The sequence below is a fragment of the Gallinula chloropus genome (genome assembly GCF_964237585.1).
Source record: "Gallinula chloropus genome assembly, chromosome: 9".
Taxonomy (NCBI): Eukaryota; Metazoa; Chordata; class Aves; order Gruiformes; family Rallidae; genus Gallinula; species Gallinula chloropus.
In genome coordinates, this window is record NC_140094.1 from 12,567,894 (window position 1) to 12,589,657 (window position 21,764).

The 21,764-nt window shown below is 42.9% G+C and overlaps 1 protein-coding gene across 1 annotated transcript in view; it reads right to left on the reverse strand.

Annotated features, from left to right (window-relative positions):
• AGBL1 (AGBL carboxypeptidase 1) overlaps nucleotides 1-21,764 on the reverse strand; it is a gene marked incomplete at both ends in the record, with an annotated part of 284,060 nt that overhangs the window by 160,778 nt on the left and 101,518 nt on the right. The window contains one exon of the mRNA XM_084267781.1: nucleotides 10,438-10,618. Within this exon, the coding sequence (XP_084123907.1) occupies nucleotides 10,438-10,618 (181 nt within the window). The remainder of the gene's footprint in view (nucleotides 1-10,437; nucleotides 10,619-21,764) is intronic.

Consider the following 21,764-nt stretch of genomic DNA (forward strand, 5'->3'; position numbering starts at 1 on the left):
TACGTGATGTAACAGAACATGACCACTTCATAAAGGACACACACACTTGTGAACTGCAACCAGACAACTGTAAAGAGCCATGGAATAGTCACTCAGCCCTATGCTATTTCAAACACAGCATAATTTCTATATAATTTTACAGCATAAATCTTCCCTATTCCCAAGCAGTAAAATACCATCGCAGTGACCCAAGAGTCCCTATGAGGTTCATCACTGAGATGGGCTGTGTTCAAACACTGAGCTTTACAGTAAGCTTAGACCCAAGATGCACCATTCCTAGATCCTTCTTCCCTGCCAATCTTGCCCTCTGCTTCCTTCCCTCCCCAGCTCAGACCCAGGCTACATGACCCCAAAAGCTCCTTGGCTTTTCTACCCCTCCAAGACTCAGAGCTGCTTTGCGGCATTAAAAATGTGCAGCACTTCCCCCCCCCACCCCCCCGACTCCCAGCAGCGCTGCCTGTCAGGTTGCAGGAGAGGTTTTGATTTCTCCTTCTTTGTCATTCCAACATTGACTCAATTTTCTGGTTTTCATTTTCTTGCTGTTTTTGTGGGACATTCAGCTGGATTTATAAATTAGGGTGGCAATTTGCTGAAATCACCGGAGCAAAATTTGCCCATGTAATTACCCCAATTGCATGTGCAATCATATGAACCATATGCACAGGTGAACAATTCAACTTCAGCTGGTCCTCTGTAGGTGCATTTTTGCACAAGCAATTTTGAAAACATAAGCTTTCAAATGAAGCTTATTTTTGTGGATAAGCCTCTTTGTCCCATTTCTACAAACACCACTTTCAATTGCCAGTCCGTTTCTCCAACCCAAGGCCATTATACATCCTCTCCTATTGCAGAACTTCGCCAGCTTTTATTGCTACATTTGAATAACAGATTCCAAAGAGAGGAGAGGAAAAAGAGAGAGAAATAAATAAAAATGTTAAAGACAACATTAGCCAAAACACAAGAGCTAATCCAACACTTTTTGCTTAAAAAAAAAAAAATCAACCCCAAAACATCATGGCAAAGCAGCTTTAGACTTGCATAACTAAGCTTCAGGTTTTTATATTCACTGGCTTTTAAAAAAAGCATTTCTGTGCATATTTCACAAAAAATGATGTGTTTTAATACTTAAAAGGGACTGAATGGTCATATAAACCGTGAAATGTCACTTGGAACTCCAGGGATGTCCAGTTTTCAGGGCAAAAGAAATACCGCCTGATTTATTACACAGTGTAATATATGAAGGTATATTACAAGAGACAATAACCTTCATTCCCAGGCAATTTCAGCTTTCCAGGTAGTGTGGATATTGCAGTAAAGTATTGGACATTCTTCACTGCATCTATAAAAGTGAAGTTTTTACAATTTCATTTTGTGGACTTCTCTTTTCCCTTCCTATGAATAACAACTCCAGTTCTGAATCTGTAGCTTCCAATAAGCATTAACTTGGCTAAGCAGACGTGATCTTAAGATGGGCAACCGAAACCCTTCCTTTACTCACAACATGAGCTCATCTCCAAAATATTCAACCTTTATATCAGTATTTGGTGCCTACCACAATCAGGTAAGGACTAAAACCCAAGGTTGGCAGTAATGATGATAGTTCTCAGTGCAGTTTTACACTTAACACAGGCAGGTGAGTCAAGGTTTGCAGATACTTCCTGCAAGGTATAAAAGAGACTCCCAATCTTCTCCAATTCCTGCATCAACAACACTGAGGTATCACAAAGCTTCATCAGGTGATTGTAGAAGTCACTGCAGTAGAATGCTTTCCCTGTCTCAGGATACAATACTGAAGGAAGCCTGTAACACAAAGCTCACACCTCAGTGATGTGCATCATGTGATCTGATCTGAGAAGATGGATCAGGTGCTGTCAAAGCCAACACCTCAGGATCCTTCTCATTCTCACCAGTCCTCATGCATAGACTGTGCCACTAACACATCAGCTCCTAACAAGGGATGAGCTTCTTACCTGTCTCTGTACAGAGCCTAGCAAAATTGTTGTGGGAATAGTTTACCACAAAGGGGACTCAAATAAGCATAACAACAAACAAAAGGGATAATGATATACAATCAAAATAGCAATAATAATAATATAATTTATTAACTTTAATAAAAGATGGCTTTGTACACCAGTCCCATGGCTCCTGAAAGAGTCTTCAAAGGAGTGGACACATCTGATTCTGAACTCCCATCATCAGTCAGGAAAATAGGCATGAGTGCAGAACAAAATGATTCCTTTCTGAGCCTGTGGAACATCATGTTCAAATCTAATATTCATGCTAACTTGAAAATACAAGGTAATACTGATCTAAAATGAAATAATTTCCAAGCCTAAGAGCTGAAGTGTTTAGTAGTCCAAGCCAGTAATGTCACCGAGCCCACATCAAGTAATTTTTATAGTGAAGTTCCCAGGTGACCTTGCATCATCAGCATAAATGAATGAGGTAAGGGACATGTACTCAATTCACTGGGTACCTTTACGAAGACCACATGTTCTTTTGCGGTTGGCAACTGGAAGACTAATGAAACACGAGGCAATGCATTAAATCCTTCCAGTTCTTAATTTGGCCATTAACTAATTCATTTTCATGGCCATTTAGAAGACAGACAGTACTGCAATCTCCATTCTGCTGGCAAACAACAATACAGCACTTTCATAAGAAACCTGCAAGCAGGAGAACAAGGTCCCAGACTTTAGAGTTTAACAAACCCTAGACCCTCTCCATGCCAGACTTTCTACTGCTGTGTCTTTTTTATTCTCTACTAGGGCACAAAGCAGGGCAGTTCTCCGGGCAATTTGTCAAAAATTAGCAGTTGTGTTGGTCTGTTATTAGGCTGGACACTAGGACATGCAGTTATAACGCACCAGATAAGAGTGTAGTCTCTGGCCCAAGCTCCTGGAAGCACATAGGATATGCTGGGAGATAAAAGCAGTGACAGCAAAGTACCCAAGATTTCAGCTATTCAGCTTCTGGGAAACAAAAACACCAAGCAAAAAAAGCCAACAACTGACACAAGGCTGGTGCTGAGTACCACAGACAATGACATCAAACAGGCTCCTGTTTTAGAGACTCAGCCACATAATAAATTAGGTGAGGGTGTTAGAACAACAGCTGGCTGATAATTAGTCACAGCCCCCCTCAGCAGGGTATCAACAAAGTGGCAGAGAACATCTCGAGTAAATTAAATTTTTAAAAAAATTTCCTACTGCAATCACTCCCCCGACAGACCCTTCCTTCATCTCCCCTCTCGTCTTTTTATTTATTGTAATTACTTTAGTAATAAGATTTGTTTCCTTGTTATTATATATATTACCATGCAGGGCAACAACAACAACAAAAATAATAGCTGGGAAGAGTTATGTAGCTTATTTATCTCCTTGGCTGTTATTGGGCCACTGGGTGGAGAGAGCGATGAGGAGATGGGGGCCTGGGAAAAGCAGTAAATAGAAGAGAAAGCATATTCCTCTGGAGCAGAGACGTATGGGGGCATATTTACGAAGGAGGAAACACTGACAATGAGTGAATAGAGCTAATAACTCAGGAGGCCCAGCAGCTCTGGCTGATAAAGGAAGGAATAAACAATACTGCATTGGAAGCTCTGCTGTCAGAAGGGAGAGTCCTGGGGTGTAGTCGTCAGCAGATGAAAATTTAATTGCAGGAGGAAAGCAAGGATGGGCTGTCACAGCACAGGGCAGAAAGCCTTGGTTGGTGTTGGGGCACCTCCCACGGCACAGAGGTATGAGGAGAAGGCTGCAGTGGAGGGACAGACCCCAGTTCTGTCCCCGGTAAGGAACAGCTTGCAGAGAGATGAAGAATACTGCAGCCCGTATTTTATCTCATGCTGTGCAGGCACTAGCCATATTTGCTACCCCAACCTCCCAAATCCTGAGATGTCAGCAAAGGGGGATCTTGTGAGGCTGTCAAGAGCAACAAGGCTGCTTGCCTTGAAGAGGTGCAGGTGGTCTCTACCCATTTCAGTAAAAAAACTAAATGCCCACACAAATAACCCCAAAAGTAGCATACAGGCACCCAAAACATCCACACTGGCCTGCTTAGAAAAAGACCAAGCTGCCAGCAAGCAGCACTTATTCCCACCCACCCCTTCCCCACCACCACAGCAGGATCACTGCCCTCTTTGTGGAGGGATGCAGGAGCAACACCTCAGTCCCCAAAGCAATAAATAGCTGAGAAAAAGTTAGACAACAGTTCTCTGAGCCACATACCAAGCTAGTACAGATAGTCCCAGAAGTAGCATTTATGTCCCCTCTGAGGTCTTGAGGAAAGTATCAGCGTGTGCAAAATATGTCACTAACAGCATGCAACTCTGAGCACAGGTACTATAAATGAGTGAGAGTTGAATCTTTTACAGAATACTCTTTTATCCAAGTATACTTTGGCTTCCATGTGCATCTACCCAGCTACTTTTGGCATGGTGGTGCTATTTTAGATGCAGGGCTTCTGAAGACAACACAGGGCACAGACTTCTACTGGATCTCCCAAAGAACAGCAGCATGCTAATACTGTGGTACCTCTCTGCCCCAGACACAAACTCTCCCACTGCATTAATTAACACCAGAGTTTGAAAATGCAACTTTCTCAGCCTTCCCAGATCTCTGCAGTGTCCCTAGAGAAGCACATCATGGGTTTGTTAGTCCAGAGAGTGCCTTTGGAATGTGTCTGCAGAGTTCATGGCACCAGTTTGATTATGCAAGGCTAGATGCTGAGAATCTAACTCCTCTTCACCCCTCTGACCACAGAAAAGCAATAAAGAGGAAGAAGAAAGGAGGGATGTCTGCAGTTGTACAGCTTTGACATCACCTCAAGATTTAATCCTTGAGGATGCAGTTCTGGATCATAAACTAACTCCTTAGACTGTCCATTAGCTGGGTTTTTTTCCTGTCCCAGATCAGTTCTGCTTCTTATTGTCAGGAGAAAGCAATGTCTCGGTGCAGGAGAGTAAGCGTTAATATAGGAGAAGAAAAAAAAGCCATACATACAAATAGTACATTTTGGGCAGAGACACAAACATACTTCTGCTCCTCTTAAGAGTGTCCTTCAAAAAACAAAAGAACAGGTTCCAAAGAACGAGTGGGAGTACATTCATTCTTCCCTTTGTGACTTTAAGGGTGTGCAGAGGAAATCTGTTCTAGAAGGAATTTTCACGGCAGTTTCTAATTGTCCAATTGAGAGGTAAAGGTTTTCTCTGCTGGATTTGAGGAGGTAATGACCAAAGATTCACAAGTAAAACAGGATGGAATAAACAGCCTAAAATAAAGCTGGGAGTGAATATCAATGGAGACACAAGAAACTCAGCACCTGACCTGCCTTACCTTCAGGCAGCAGTGAGGTTAGCTCAGCTTGTGCAGTGGGAGGGCAAGTGCAGCAGGGAACAGGGTGTTTTTAACCCAGATAAAGAATAGTCTATGGCTATAATCCAAATGCAAATCAGGATTTCCTCTTCCTAACTGCTGCTATGGTTACCCCATGGCTTTGAAGAAATGATGCAACATCCAAAAAAATTGATCTTCCTTTAAAAAAAAACCCCAACAACCCTCACCAGCTCCCATCGCCACCAACTGATTCAATTCATTTATTAAATGCATCAAGTTCTTTTCATTGAAAAGTTTCCTTGATTCATTAGGAGGAAGGAGAGAATGAGAAAAGGCCAGAGAGGAGACAAGAAAGGGTAAATGTTAAAGGGAGGAAAGGAAAAGGAAGAAGGTGGCAGCACAGGAGTGAGAGACGTGAAGTTGGAGAACTGTGATGCTGGCCAGATCTGTCAGTGAGAAAAGAATTTCTGATACATGAAATACACAGACACGCCATGAACAGCCTGCACGTGAAGTATTTTTTAAAACAAAAATCACTCCCCCAGAAGCTTCCACTTCTTGCTTGATCAATGATCTTGCAAGGCCGATCATTTTTAATTTAATACTACTGGGAACTGAGGAAGGAAAAAAGGCCCTCAAACAGGCACAGTTGGCAAGCATCGGGTGTTAGCATTTGCATCATTTATTACTGCTGTTTATGGTGATATAAATTAGGTTATACTGATATAATTAATAACCCTAAATTTAGGTGTAAAAAATAGCAATATTTCTGTAGAACTGCAGTGTCTGGAGAAGTCCAGCCAAAACCACAAAATATCAGCTACCACGTTGTGACTGTGAGCACACGTGTGAGAATGCCTGGTGTGTGTAGGTCTGAGAAGATGTCAGGCAGTAGCCACACAAACAGGCTGCTGATGGGAGGTTGCCTGGCAGCTGCACACTGAAGGCAGTGTAAGAGCCCAACACAAGCGTAAGAGCACATCACTGCACATGCAGGCCTGAGCACACACACAACTCTCTGCTCAAATGAGGAATAATGAATTTATGTGGGGCGACACGGGCAGCAGACAGTGCTGCCTCCTACTGCCCTGCTAGAATTCAGCTTTTTGCAGGTTCCCTTACTGAACCTGGCTTTCTGGATTTTACACAACTGGCCATCACTAGTCTAGTTTTGCAGTACAAAGATTTCACTTCAACAGATGAACACTTTAAAGCAGAGAGTTGCACCAAAGGCTATTTTGCACCATTCCTCATAAATCTAGAATTTTCCACGAACAGTATTTTCCACATTCTGTGAGTTATGCGCTTAACAGTTAAAACAGTACTAGAGCTGCATAGAAGAGACAATGCTCCCATTATGCATCCTTCAGTCTTCATTTCAAACTATTCTAAGATTTTGATATGTCATGATGTCACTCTCAAAGGAGAAACTTAGAGAAAAGGCAAGGGCAATGACCAAGGTCTCATAATCCATCGGTAGCAGAGCCAGGAACAAAGCACATGTCTCTCGCTCACCCACTGCTTTTTATCACTTTCCTAATGAAAATTATGCTCTTTATGGATTCCCCAACACTTAGCTGAGATTAATTCCTTTCAAAACTTTCCTATTTTACTACAACTTAGTTTAAAAAGAGGATAGAGGCAGGGTGAAGGTGAGTCATAAGACCAAACCATGTTCATTCCTTTGGATTCTCACAGATCAACTGGCACTAAGTAAGGTTGGGGTGCAAGGATACTTCCTGTTAAGTAAAAGGCTGTTCCTTCAGACATACACTTTTTACACTACTGGTCTTGGTGATTATGAATATTTTTTCCTTGTAATTTATATGAAAAGAAAAAACTCAATGTAAAAATAACCATAATAAGTCAGACAACAATTCTATATGAGTCAGCATCCCATCAGCAGTAGTCAAAAGCCAGTGTCTGGCAGAAAGTGTAAAAGGAACTATGAAAAGCAGTGTCTATTATTTAATTTTAAATAATATAAAGCCATTATCAGATCAGCTGAATATTACAGGACAAGCCCTCCACCGGAGTGCTCTTGAGGATGGAACAAAACACTCAGCCACACACAGCCAGACACTCACCAGTTCTCTCTGGATTGAGCAAAGTCAAATTCACTGCAGTTTTTTGTAGCAATACGAAGTTTTACGTGGTGACAACCCCGCTCATACAGTCACACTTGCATCACCACCACATTCATTCAGCATCAGTGATAGGGCTGCAAGCGTCTCCGCTGACAGACAGGAACGGATTCTCAGAGCACTGACTGAAGTGAAAAGGAATGTGGAGAGCTGCTTCCCATCTCAGCTACACGTAGCCAGAGCATAATCACATTATCACAGTCCTCTCTGTGTTGGGAGAACATTCTCCACGTGTAACTTTCAGATCACATTAACCAAAGCAAATACCAAGGCCCTGATGGTGGTGTTGTTGCGTGATGCTCCCAAAGCGTGACGGTGTGGTACCCTGCTGGGATGAGCAGTCTTCCCTTGCTGCACCTGTGGCAGGGAGCCAGCCAGGCTGCTGGAAAAAATCCTTTGTAACCACACACTGGCATTAGACAGGCAGGGAAGGGGAACATACACCCCAGCACACAAGGCTGGGGATGAGGGAGAGCAGGGAGACTCAAAGAACTACCACTAAAAAAATCCACAGCTATTTCTTAATTAAAGATACTGAAATACCAAGACAACAGAAGCACTGAAACAGAAGAAATCTTTGTTTCACAGTGCAATATGAGAGCACTGGCTACCACACGTAGGCATTCCCCATGCCCAACACATGCCCAGTCCTCAGAGGAAGAGATGTGAGATCACAGCAACATGTATAAAGCTATAACAAAGCAGCAAGTCAGGGTGCAAGCAGAGGGAACACCAGGCACTCAGCAGTCAGTTCAGTGATGCTTGCTGGGACTTCCACAGAAGTGAATTGTGAATCCCAAGGCAAACAAGTTGCTTCATGAAATGGGTTGTAGAGTGGGTTTAAAGTTGTAAAAGATGTTTAGCAAGTATCTTACAACTACTATGGTTAATGAACTATAGATCAGCTTCCTCAGAAAACAGTTTCCCTCTTAACACTAACTTGATAGATAACAGAGTTGACTAGAGCAATTAAATCTGGATACAATGGAACATTAAGTAGCCAAAGAAATCTGCATGTGCACATTAAAGACCTGAACAATATTTGCCTTCTTCAGTGTGCGTGGTTATCTTCAGTAGACCACCATTAAACCTGAAACCCAGAACAAAAGCATTTCTTTCAGACTAGGACCCAAGTCTACTGGAAAATCACATGGGAAGAAAGAAAAATATTGTTCCAGAGGAAGCTTCACAGGAGAGAAGTATTTGAACTGAAGCATAAAGGTTCTCTCTGTTCCGCAGGCTTCGTGATCAGTAGCAGAGCCACAGCCAGGTCCCTGTTCCCCACTCCTCTCCCACATGTAAAGCTCACCAAACTTTCTAGCTCATCACCAGATTTAACTACAGCTTAAGCTCCTCTGCACCAAGAAAAGCAAAACACCTTCCCATGTGAGAGGCGCTCCGGCAGTGTGCTTCATCCAGGTGTCACCGAGAGCCACGTCCTCCCTCCTGAGGGTCCCTTCTCTGCTGCACTCACTCCTGACAGCTGGAGAAAAAAGGTCAGACATTCCCTCCAGTCCTCCATCTGCTGCAAACTTAATTAAGTGAAGTGAAAGGAAAAAAAGAAAAGGAAGGGTGGGGGGGAAGCCACAACCTTTCTATTTTGCTTCTGTTGTCTGGAAGGATCAAGGAAGCATTTGGTGCCAGGAAAGGCTTCAAATACTCTGGGGCAGTATCCAGCTACTCTCGCCAGTCCTCCCAGACTATCGGTAATGCTCCAGTCTTGGGAGCATAGCAGCGCAAAACGGTCAGAGTTCACTCACAAGTGACTGTCAGAAAAGCCTGAACTGCTCTTGCTGAAATGAATTAATTTAGAACCAAACTCAACTCAGTTGATGCTCAAGATTATTCCTCCATTTCTGAGGCACCCCCTCCGCACAGCCTGACCCAAAAGCAGATGGGAGAATGTAGCTTAAGGAAAGTTGTTCCTCTATGCTCTGCTGTGTGTTTCAGCACTTTGTCTTTCAGCTTTAAGATCTGTCATATGTTCCACCATAACAAGCCAGGGGACACAGTTGTTACCAAAACCTGCAAGAACTTATGGCCAGGTCAAAGTGCATACCTTGCCAGCTACTAGTGGGATGTGATAGTAACGTCCTGCCCTTGCATCAGAGATGGGATTGACAATTATTAACTTACAGCCACTCTACAGACATCCAAAAAAAGTGAACATACTCCTCTGTCTGCATAGACACCGGAGAATTTTTCCAGCAAAGTGCAAGCCTACCTTATCTTAATGCACTCTTCAAGCATTCAAAGGAAATTCCTTTTCCACTGACTGCAGAACAGTATTTATTTCAAGTTAATATATTAGGAGCAGAGCTGTACTTTTTCCACTCATGTACAGGGAGAGGGAAGGCAAGTTGTGTGGGTGGGCAGGGATGATATAAGGCAAAGAACAAAAAGGAATCAGTATTTTCCAAGCTCAGATTCAGTATCTCTTAGGAAACATGTGGGAGGAAAGATTGAAAAGAAGGTGGGAGAAAGAGGGAGCTTCACTATACGGAAATATTTCCATGAAAATGTGAAAGTTTAATAGATCCTTACTCATCTTTCCCCCACCAGGCTATACAAAGCATTAATTAAAGCCAGTTACTCCCAAGCATATCCGTCTTGCGGGTAAAGTCTGCCCTGATGCTTTAGCAGAATACACAGACAGGTCTCCATTTATCAAGGAAGATCCTGTTTCTCTGGCACCACAAATACTCCCAATCCCGGCAACTGAGAGATGTTACGACAACATACAGTACAGAATCACATACATCTGACAAATGCAAGACAGCACACCGGGCCATATCTCAGATACATATTTTCCATACAGGATTGATAACAGTATGAATAAAGCATAAGGCAAAGGGAATTCTACTGACCCAAAACATTGAAGACAAAACCTAGGTGCCCAGGGTTAAAAGCCTTTGGACAAACCCAGCAAAACCCCAGAATGAGTACTTGTCACAACTTACTTGCCATTGATGACTCCATCAGGATTAAGCATGGGGACAATCTTGAAAATGAAGCATTTCCGCAGGAGATCAGCAATGGGATCACTGCTCACAAGAAACTCCAGGGTCCCCTTCATTACCCAGCTGGCATTGCTTTCACCAGGGTGAACACGGGCCATTAGAAATACATACGGTCGATTGCCTGCAAAATAAAGCAGCCTTCAGTTCTGTAGGATACAGACAAACACTCAGGTTTGCAAAGCTGATTTTCAGAAGTTGCAACTAGAAGAGTTCAGCTGTTCCTAGCAATACCTTTGCCACGGGGGACAAACTGCTGGAATTTGGGGTAGGGGAGAAGGTTTGCAGGGACTTGTTTTAAAACAAGTCTAACTAAACAAAATTCATTGATAAGCTCTATGGATTCTGTTTCAAAGGAGACTTGCAACTTAAGAGAGAAAGTTTCCCTGTTATCAGATACGCTATTTGCTGTTCCTGTGAAAAAGCACCCACATTTGGTCTAGTTAAAAGTCTCCGAAAACTCTCAGTATACATATGCTTAGAAACAACCAAGTTTGACAGCAGATTCTTTGAAGATCCCATCTGTCCATACTCCATGGATGGGCCAAGGAAACAGGAGAAGGCAGAGTGAGACACCTGCCAGGCACAGAAAATAAAGGGAAAGGACAAAGCAATTATCTGTCTTAAAATGATCCTTTTGTGAGCATTCACCATCTCAAGCCGTGCTCACAAGTCAACCTGACAGATTTACTTTAGTGGAAACCATTATCTGTCAGGGCATCACAACGGTGCCAGGACAGGTTTGTCCCGCTCTATCTGGCAACAGAGCCCAGGCTCTGCTCCCTCGTGTGAATGGAGGGACCCTAAACCGACAGGCTTGGGAGTGGTAACAGGACAGAAAACAAAACCAAAGGCATCATCTGAGTGTCCTTGTAAACAAATGCTGAATTAGCAAGTTACACGCCTTTGTCCTTAGCTCCCAAAGCTGTCCTTCAGTTTCCAGAGGCTTTACAAATCATTAATCAATTAATGTGAAACAGGGAGGTAGAACAGCGTGATGGAAAATATAGCTGTTACTAAAGAACCATTCAGAGATTTGTCCCACAAAGCAGAGGCTGCTTTTAGCTGTGAATACAGGTGGAATTTCTCATCTCAGCCCAACAAGGACCAAGCATTAATTTTTTTGTCTTCAGCTGTATATTCTGTACAGTTCTGCTCAACACATACATTGCAGTACCGTTTAGTTACATCGTCAGGGACACACTCAGATTTGGAAACAATCCCCCACCATGCTTTCCTCTTAAACAGTTGGTGGGCACTAGAAAAGTGAACTGCACTCTCAGCTCAAAGAGCTCATACAGAGCAATCATATTCTGGGCCAGTAAAGCAACTAGAACTCTGTTTCTCAATAGCCACGTATGAGTCTTTTGTCATTCTCCTTACACTTTGCCTTACTGTGAGGTTAGTGTATTCTGATCGACGTGTATACATAAGCACTTAAGGCACTTCTGGATTTCAAAAGCTCCCTTCAGCTCCTGCAGAACTGCTAGTCTTTCTGAATTGCTTTTCCCAAAATTAAGAGTATACGGTTTCTCTTCTGCTCCAGCTAGTTGTGCGTTACAGTCTGTTAGTAACTCTTTAAAATAGCAGCAAGCAAAAACTAGCTTTCATTTCGCCATTTCCAAATGTTTTCTTCTTTCTCCCATCACCATGATTTACTGCTGTTTTGCAGGCTCATCGCTGAGCTAAACTTATGGGACTGTGCTGCTGTAGCTGAGAATGACGCTCTTGAGGACTCCTAATGGACAGCAGCTGTAAATAGCACAAAGCAAAATAAAACATGTTCTCTTTTGCAATTGATGAATACTGCTTTAACAGCTCTTATCTCCTCTGTATATTGGGAGAGAGCACAGCATCTTAATTGAGAGGTTCTTTCCTCAGTCAAAATAAGAAAAAAGAAACTCTATGCCATCCTTTTCTCATCTCAGAAACCCAGGAAAGCTTGCCATAATTCTGCTAATTGCAAGTAATACCAGACTAGGAGAGACCTGAGCTCTGTTCTTCTTCTTAAGGCTGATCAAAGTCAAGCTCATCTCACTTCGATTCAGCATCAGAAAAGCTTCTGGAGTTTCCAGATCTTAAACCCCAGGAAAATGAGGCTGGGAGAAGAGACCAAACAGAGATCATCTACATTGCTTCCCTGTGGTGACAGCAAAGGGACCCATAGGCTCTAGGTCCAGCCAAAGAAAACTCTATTCCAGTTTTATTCTTCCTTTAAAGGCTCCCCTCCTGACAAGCACACTGGCAGGTCTGACAGCCCATGCACAGGAGAGTCATAACAGAGGTATGTACCAGCAAGGAAACCACAGAGCTTGTCAACCGCCTGTTCCCTTCGCAGAACCCATCACAGCCAAATCTCACATCCAAATGCTGTGCTCCCCCAGACTGTGACCAGCATGAAGACTAATGAAGGAGCAAATAGAGCAAAGAGCTGACAACATGGCCATAAAACTTGTTACCCCTGAAGCACCTGGGAAACAAAGATTTAACGCTGTGGCAGGTAGGAGGCACTCAATCCCATGCTTTATAACATATCCAGTAACTTCTCTGCCTGGAAATTATTGTGATAACTGTGATAAACTTTAGAGCTCATGGGAGTAGTGGGCAGTGGCACCGGCCAGCCGTGCCCACCACTCCAGCTGCAGGCACCAGTCAAGGTCTCTGCGCTCAGTTCTGCTGCTTCACTTTATACGTCACTTCCACCACCCCTATGACTGCAATCCTAACACACTGCCTCAGCAGCCAGTATAGCTCACTGGTTTAGACTGGCACCCAGCTGGTCTTTCATCTGTTCTGTTTCAGAGTCCCTTGTGCTACCTGCTATGCCTCACCATACCCATCATCAGGACACACAACCACAGGTTCTCTCATACACAACCTTCCAGGCCCAGAACTGAGCTTAAGTCTTCAAAATCCTCAGACCAACACTTGGACAGGTCCCTCCGCAAGTTCTGGGGATGCTGCCAGAAAGCTCAGGTTAACCATTTATCTCTGCAAAGCCCACATGACACAACCTTCTCTGGGAATGTAAATAATAAAAAGACAAATCAGAGGAACCTTTTAATGCTACATAAAGCCTTATCCAACAGATCATGTCTTGTTATGCTGTGTTACATTTTGACACGTCCAGAATATAGCATAGCACCAACAGTACCTAAGGTGAGAGATCAAAGCTTCCTTAATATGTCTTGCAAAACTCTGAGCAAAATTCCTTTGAGTAATAATTCTACTAATGTTTCACCTACTTCCCATCTCCCCTTCTCTTCACTCATTTTGACTGTGGATAAATGCATGAAAATAAGAGCTTTGTTCTTCCAGTACTGCTACCTTGCTGCTTAATCTCCTGCCTCTTATAAGGAACCTCCTCCAGTCATGTCATCATTAAGGTTCACTAAGAAGTGACTTTGATGTCACTAATCATGACATCAGCTGGGGAAATAGCAGCCTGAAAGGAATGAAGAAAACTCCATTAACACAGCAGTGTCCCTCATCAAGACGAGGGCAGAAAGGGAAGGAAATGCTGTTCCAGATGCCCTGACTTGGGCTGATGTTCTAAATTATTTCAAGCTGAGACCAGAGCCATACTGTTTGTAAGGGGACAGGCACTGAAACAACACAGGGCTAGGAATTATGTACACAGCATGTAAGAAATTCAACCTACATCCAGGTCTTGACTGGAATTTTTCTGGCTGTGCTTCTGCATACTTCTCTTCCCTTTAGCCCAAGCCCAGGGCCATTAAGACACAGATTTTTTTTTCCCCATTATGCCTACATACAGCATGACTTTATCATGAGCATTACACAAATCAAAGGCTCAAGTTTACCACGGGACATAGTAGACAAACCAAGCTAAAGTCTCCTTTCCAACTTAATTAGCTGTGGCCACTACAGGGTATTCTGTGAGTTAAATGATGGGTAAACAGGAGCACCATCACATAGCTCTTCCATGCATGTCACGCCTGCATCCTGTCCTGGATACATCTGATATACCCAAGGCTGCATAGTTACTCAAAACCAGAGAGAAGACAGACTATGGTGTGATGTATAATGAATATATTAAAGTATATTTGTAAAAAGCATCAAATACTGAGATCACAGAAAACACGAGACTGATCTGAGACAGAATCTGTGTCAGACACTCTATTCCCCTCCTAAAACTTTTCCACTAGTTATCAGTCTGTCAGTTGCCTTAAGATAGAATAATTCTTCCCTCCCCATCTCCCCCCACCCCAGCATTACTGTCTCCTTGCTGACCCTGCTTTTGGCTAAATGCTCCAAGAGCAAACACATCTTAAGACAGAGGCAAAACACACAGTCTGGCAGGACCAGCTGTTGTTTTCCAGCATTATCAATGAGCTATTCCTTTCTTAAATAGGCCTATTTTATATGTGTTATTACTGTAACCTATGGCAAAGAAGTGAACATTACAAATCGCCTTGTCTGCCTGATCTCTACCTTCACAGCTTGGTGGGGGAGTTTCAGCCTCCAAGTTGCTTGGCAACCTCCTTTTGTGCATGTGTTTTATGAATTCATTCACCTCTGAACCAGAGATGATCAGGGAGCTGAATATGGGTACAGACTGCCCAGCCTTGGTGCAGTCTGACATCCTACTGCTGCTGTTTTTTAACTCCAGGAAATTGGTAAGCAAGTTGTCAAGTTCATTTTGGGGCAGACCCCAAAAGCCCAGGCTCTGGAGGCATCAGGAACCACCACTATTACAGTACAGCTACCTTATTAGACTGATGACAAGCAAGCACGTAGCTCTTTGCAGAGCTCTGTCCCTGAGCAGAGGAGTTCCCCTACCTGGGTGCACCTCCTCAGGCCAGCTCTCCTCTACTGTCCAGTAACAGCATAAAAGCAGGACACAGTGGCACTCAGGTGGACACATCCTCCCACCAGAATTCTGTCCACAGGCACAGAGTTAGAGAGGACCTGGCCTTCTGCTGGGTGGATACCGTTGCTTTCATGGTCAAGCTGGTAGAGCTGCAGAGCCCTTTCTGGACCACGTGCCATTGCCACACCATATTCATGGTGCTCCCCAGGGGTTTCTTTTATAGCAGGGATTGGCCATCATCCCTCCTGGCCCTGCACAAATCCCCTATGCTGCTGTCATGGGAGCTGCTGGCTTCCTGGGGTTCCAGCTCAGGAACCTCCTCGCCACTCTGTCACCCACTAGTACCAGCATCAGAGCCATTTGCTTTGGCAGCTGAGGGCTATGGTTGGTTACACTGCCTTTAAATCTCCCAGCATTGCTCCTGTGCCCATTGCTGGCCACCATAAAAATGAATTCCATGAAAACTGAAGTGGTCATTAAGGATGATAAAAGGTTCAGAACTCATAACTTACGAAGACAAATTGGAGAAAATGGGTTTTAAACTTGGAAAGGAAAGATGAGCAGAGAGGAAGGAGATAACCTTTAAATTGCAAAAGGCTGCTATAAAAAGAGATAGCAATCAGTTGCTCTTACTGTCCACTGGGAATATGTTGCATAAAATAAATAAAATGCAAGTTTCTGTCTCAGCTAAGCCAATCTGCTGTGACTTGACTGCATTCACTGGTGTTCCTCCATATTTATATGACCTTCTTCTGCTTGGTCCTTATTCCTTAAGTCCTGCATCAAGCCACTCTATTGCCATGCCCAGAACAGTGTCAGTACGAGGAGGCCTTTAGCCACAAGGGTCATTCTGGCTACCCCATTAGAAATTTGGTCCCGGTTTCCCCTGTAGCTCTCCGCAACTACCTCTGAGTCCCAAGAGCTGTTGGAGTTGCTGCTCCAGTTCCCAGAGCACCTCAGCCATCTCCTTTAACCTCTTATATGCAAGGCATTGGCTTTAGACTACATTAAACATCAGCCACAAATCAGAACTATTTAATCATCATGATATTTTGATGTTGCTTCAGCCTCTTCCCACATACAGATGAAAAATATTTATGGAAAATTCTGTCTTGCCTCTGTTGGTGACAGTCCTACCACTAAGATCACAGTGATATGATTACTAGGATTCCTTTCATTAGCAATTATCTTCCAAAGCCCCTCTATTATCCTTAAGTCTACTGAGTCTCAGCTTCTGTGTCCACACCCTTCGAAAGGGGTGAGAAGCAAAGACTAAAAGCAGCCCCGAGAATCCTCCCAGCAGATTATCTAGCTTGCTGAAGGAAGCTCCAGTTTATCTGTCAAAGGCAGGCAAGGATCTATCATTCCCTGCTTCTATCATACACCCATTATGGCCTTAATTTGTTCTATGGCAGCAGGCAATTTCAGATACTCAAGTATTTTGTACTGCCGCAGCCTGACCATCAATCCATGTGCTTTTTTCAGCCATCATGGGAAAAAATGTAGATTGCCTTGCAGAGACAGGAGACCTCCGATACACAGCAACTTGAAAATGAAGTATTTTCGAATTAGGTACATGACACTCTCACCTTCTGAGGTTGTTTTTGTATGAACACTGTCCTGAGGGAAGAACCAGTCAGCGGATGCTCAGAAGACTGGAAGACACTGGAGCAGAGATCCATCAAAACAGTGTTCTCAGTCAGTATGGTTAGAGAAGCAGCAGCATTGCCCTAAACTGTCCCACACCTAGAAGAAGGTGCAGGCAGGAGATAAGTGCAGCAGAGACCTACAGGATAACCGTAGGCAGAGTGCAAAGATCCACAGAACTATGAAATCCATGGGCTCTTTTCTGGGAGAAAGATTTCATCTGAAATGAAATCAGGCAGGAGGAGCAGACTGAAAAAGCTTCCATTGTCATAAAAATATCTCCCTGGGTAATCCACAGTGATGGAAAAAGGAAACTCAGATAATTTATGTGACAGTTTAATGGGATTTTGGTGACACATGATACTTTAGAAAGAATTTGCCCAAATAGGACAGACAGGGCTTTAATAAGGCTTCGGCTCCAAACCAGCAGTATTTTCACCCCTTACTTCTACATTTCATTCTGTATAACCACTACTCACTCACAGCCCATCCATCTCATTTGCAAGGCACGTTTCAACACTGCAAGAGTAACAACTCTGGGCTTGCTAGTTACATCCCTAGCCAGAGACATCTCCGAGTATTTGATCCCTAAAGGGATCAAGCTGACTTTGCACCTAGAGGGCAGAGCATCACTGAGCTGTGACTTCCCAGGCGTGAGCTGCCCTCCAGCCACGTCCCCGGCTTTGCGGGCAGCTTTAATAGCTTCTCTGCAGAAACGAAGGGCAGCAGATGGACAGGCTGCAGCAGGAACTGCTTGCAGAGGGGATGCCTCCAGAGCACACTCCAGGAGTAAATGGTTTTCACACTGTGAGTAATGCCTCAACCCATGTCTCCTGCTTATGAGATACAGCCTTTACCCCAGCGCAGTCCCCCATGCCCTTCGCTGCCGTTGCTCCGAGGACAGGCACAGCAACAAGAGGAATTGCTCAGAGGACTAAACTAGGGTGAAGCCAGGGTTAATGGGATGAAACTTCACAAAGGAACATTTAAGCTGAATATCAGCCAGTTATATTGAAGAGTCTCCCCTGTGGAGAGGTAGAAGTTAACGTTAAAACCACATTGCCCAGAGCACAAGAAGCCATTCTATACACAACAATCACACAGTAGCTGGGGACAGAAATAACCCAAAGGGCATTTGTTTTCTCTACTAATGTCGATGGATCTGGTTCTGAAACCCTTATTTTTCTGGAAAAATCTCATTCTGTGAATCTAAGCAGGAGAGAAATGGCAAAAAGCTGGGTGAAGATTTTGCCCAGTCTTTCTGTGGCCACAGCAGACTAAGAACAACTTCGGACCTGCACTGGGGGCCTGTTAGCCCTAAAATGAGCATGGAAAACGGAGCACCTGTCAGCTTTTCTTTCACCACTGGGAATAACAACCCAATTTAACAGGAAAATAAATTATCTGTTGTGTAGTCCTTCAAGCAGTTCTTCTCTACAAAAGACAAATTCTGTAGTAAAGAGCTTTTTGCCCATAAACTGTCTATACAGAACAAAGATTTAAAACCCACCTAATGCCACCTAAAAGCATAAAGCAATGTTTATTCTTAAACATGTGTTGTTCCTTTAAGAGGCACAGATCTATCTCTGCCTCCAACTTGAGTCCTTCCTCAGGGAATGACTTGTAAGAAATAAAATATATTAAAAGGAAGTGCAATCAGAGCCTCTCATTATCAAAGGGATAAAATATCAATTTTTGTCAAGATAAAAAAGCATCACAGATTGGCTCTGAGGGGAAAAATTAAATTCTTGGTATTCACTTGATTTGATATTTTATCATTTCATTGCTCCAGAAATATCTTGACAGGGAGAGATCCTTAAAAATACTATCCTTTATTTCTCCTGCAATAAGCAAGCTATGAGTATTCTAACTTGTGTGTTTTGTTACATATAAAACACACAGAGAAAAGGAAAGGAAGAAATTTACAAGAGGCACCTTCTAACACTTCACTATGTTGATAACTGCACAGTGAAGGACCTTCTGTAGGTTCACCTCATTTGTGGTATCACTGAATTGACTCTTACTTCACTGCTGTTCAAGTCTATCCTAAGTCTTAGAACTGCATTGGCCAGGGCTGATGCCGGAGGAAATTCTCATTTTCCACAGGCAAGAGACTGATAAGGTAAAACTGTCTCTTAGTTTCAAACAATAAATTTTGTCTTGATAACAAGTTTTCAGATGAACTCCTCAAACAACTGAGTGAGAGAATGCAAATAAGTGAGCAATATTAAAAGGTCTTTCAATCAGATTATCATGACAGCAAACCTGGTGTTGACCCAGTGATCTTATATCATGACATAAGGAGCACCATTTTTCATCTTCTAGACTATGTAACATGCTGTGTAATAGACACAGTTTGACTGATCTGGAAGTATTTAGCACCAGAATGATGCAGAAATATCTTTAAACTAGAAGACTACCCTACTGTCCACCCTGAAAGGTACAGATTCCTGTCCACTTCAGCCTTGATAAGAAGCCTACTTCCATGTATAAAATTTTATCTTGATAAAGAGAGAAGTGGGAGGCACTCAATGTCTAAAACACAATAAATAGAACTTAATCTTTTTGTCTTCTGCCCCAAAACATTTAGGAAAACTCATAGCAATAGCAGATGTAGCATTACTGGCCAGCCATATTTTCTATTCTCCTATTGCCCTCCAGCACCCTAGAAACACCATCAGCTTAGCATCTCGTGTTCAAACTTCAGATCAAGAGCTCATGTTAGTGAGCTTAGGCCATAAGCAGAAATGAGTTTTCCAAGGAAGAGAATAGAGATGAACCTTTAAGTTCACACCATACGCTTTTCAAGAGGTTCTACTATTGAAACAGCCTAAGAATGAAGGAGGAATCAGGATCATATAGCACAATCAGAAACCTTGAATACTTAACAACGATAGGTGGAACAAAATTTGCCACTGCATAGAATAGATAACATGCAGAAATTTCTAACAGCATGTAGTAGGATATTAAGCAGTCACTGCCTAAAGTCAGGAAGGAGTTCTTCCCTTCAGATGGTAGCAAAGGGATTTCTAGCGAATGATGTCTTCCTACATCAAACACTACAGAGAGTGGAATGTCAAGCTAGGAAGACTACTAGTCTGAGGAAAGTTGTTTCTTCTTAGGAATAAGATGGTAGGAAGGCTGGAAAACATAAAAATGTTCTTACACACACAAGTTGCTACAAAAAGCACAGGAAAAAGTACTTGTGAGTAAAGGAGTCAGGCTGTAAAATAGGCTTTGCAGCCCCAGAAAACACACGTGATGTCCTTCCTCATCACTCCAGTGATACAAATGTGGAATTTTTCACAGAACACAGTGTTTTGGTTCTTTATTTCATTGTTTCCAAGTGATATTCAATTTATTTTAAAAAATTCTCCAGAAGTCTCTTTTTGGCATGTAATTTAATATCATGAGTAATGGTTGCTGATCAGTTTGGATTTCTGATGTGTAGTATACAGAACAACATCGTGAAGCTGATACTGGGACATATTTCCTCAATCCCAGTGCTTTCATGCATTTTCACCCTAACATCTCGCCAGAACTTTGACCTTCTCCAACTGATGCTGCCACAGAATATTTCCATTGCAGCCCATCGGCTCTTTACAGCCTGTACAGTCCACAGCATGAGCTCCTCTCTCACTTGCCATAAGCAGCACTCCTACCAAACCCATTATATTTCAGAGCGTTCACTACCACTTCATCTTCCACTCTGTAAACTATCAGAATGCTTTTAAATAAAACACTTATTTAAATAAAAGAAAATCCCTGTAAATCATGGTCGTGACAGGCTAATAGCTGGCATTGCAAAGATGATTTATCTTCCTGCTCTATCTAACAAAGCTTCTTACGCTAATACCTTGTTTTCAAAATATAAAGAGACTTCTAACTGATGTTTTCTAACTGCAAGAATACACAAGTAACGAAAAATACCTTATATCAAAAAATAACCTTCACCTGCCACCTAACATCCCCATCAACTTTCAAAATCAAAAGATCTGCTTAACTTATTTTCATTTTCTATGTTATTTAGTGTGCTTCCTTCATGGATGAAGAAACCAACTATTGAGCCTTACTACCTGTTTGTATCCAAATTCCTTTCAGAGTTTGCATGCATTAGCTGCATGCTTTAATTTGATTTATTTTATTTGATTTCTGTCTATTAAATTACATTCGAGGGAAGTTAGATGGCCTCACAGGGAGCATCTCACCAGCACTACCCTTTCTGCAAACAGCAATTATTTTATCTGGGCTGAGCCTAATTTCAAGTCACATCTTGATAGGCTGACAAGTAAGGTCACAGTATCTGCATTGCAAGTGATATCCCGAGTGGTGGGAGAGACAAGCTACAAGGTGGGTCCTGGGAGCGTTCTGATTAAAAGGGTATGACATAGGGTATAAAATTAAGCGGCAAGTCATTGCTTCGGAGCAGGAGCATTGTTTCAAGTCTATCTACAGGCATCCCGCATAGCTTGTGGGCCCATCACCTATCTCAGCACAGAGACTATGAGCACATAACGTTTATATTGCTCATTCAGTGTTAGTGAGTACTAAATGCAAGGAGAATAGGGATAGTGGGGGCACCACAGCTACTGAGACTCTCGAGTCCTTCATCTGTCTCTTGCACATTCTTTCGCCTCTGGCCCATTGCTCTTTGTGAAGAACAATTCCCATGTGTTGAGCTGTGCTTCATGGTGACCCTCTAGCTGTTGTTTTTGTGCCCTTTCAAAATGCTTGACAAAAGTGTCACAGAAGGAGTTTGGCATCTGGAAGCTGTGACAGACATGATATG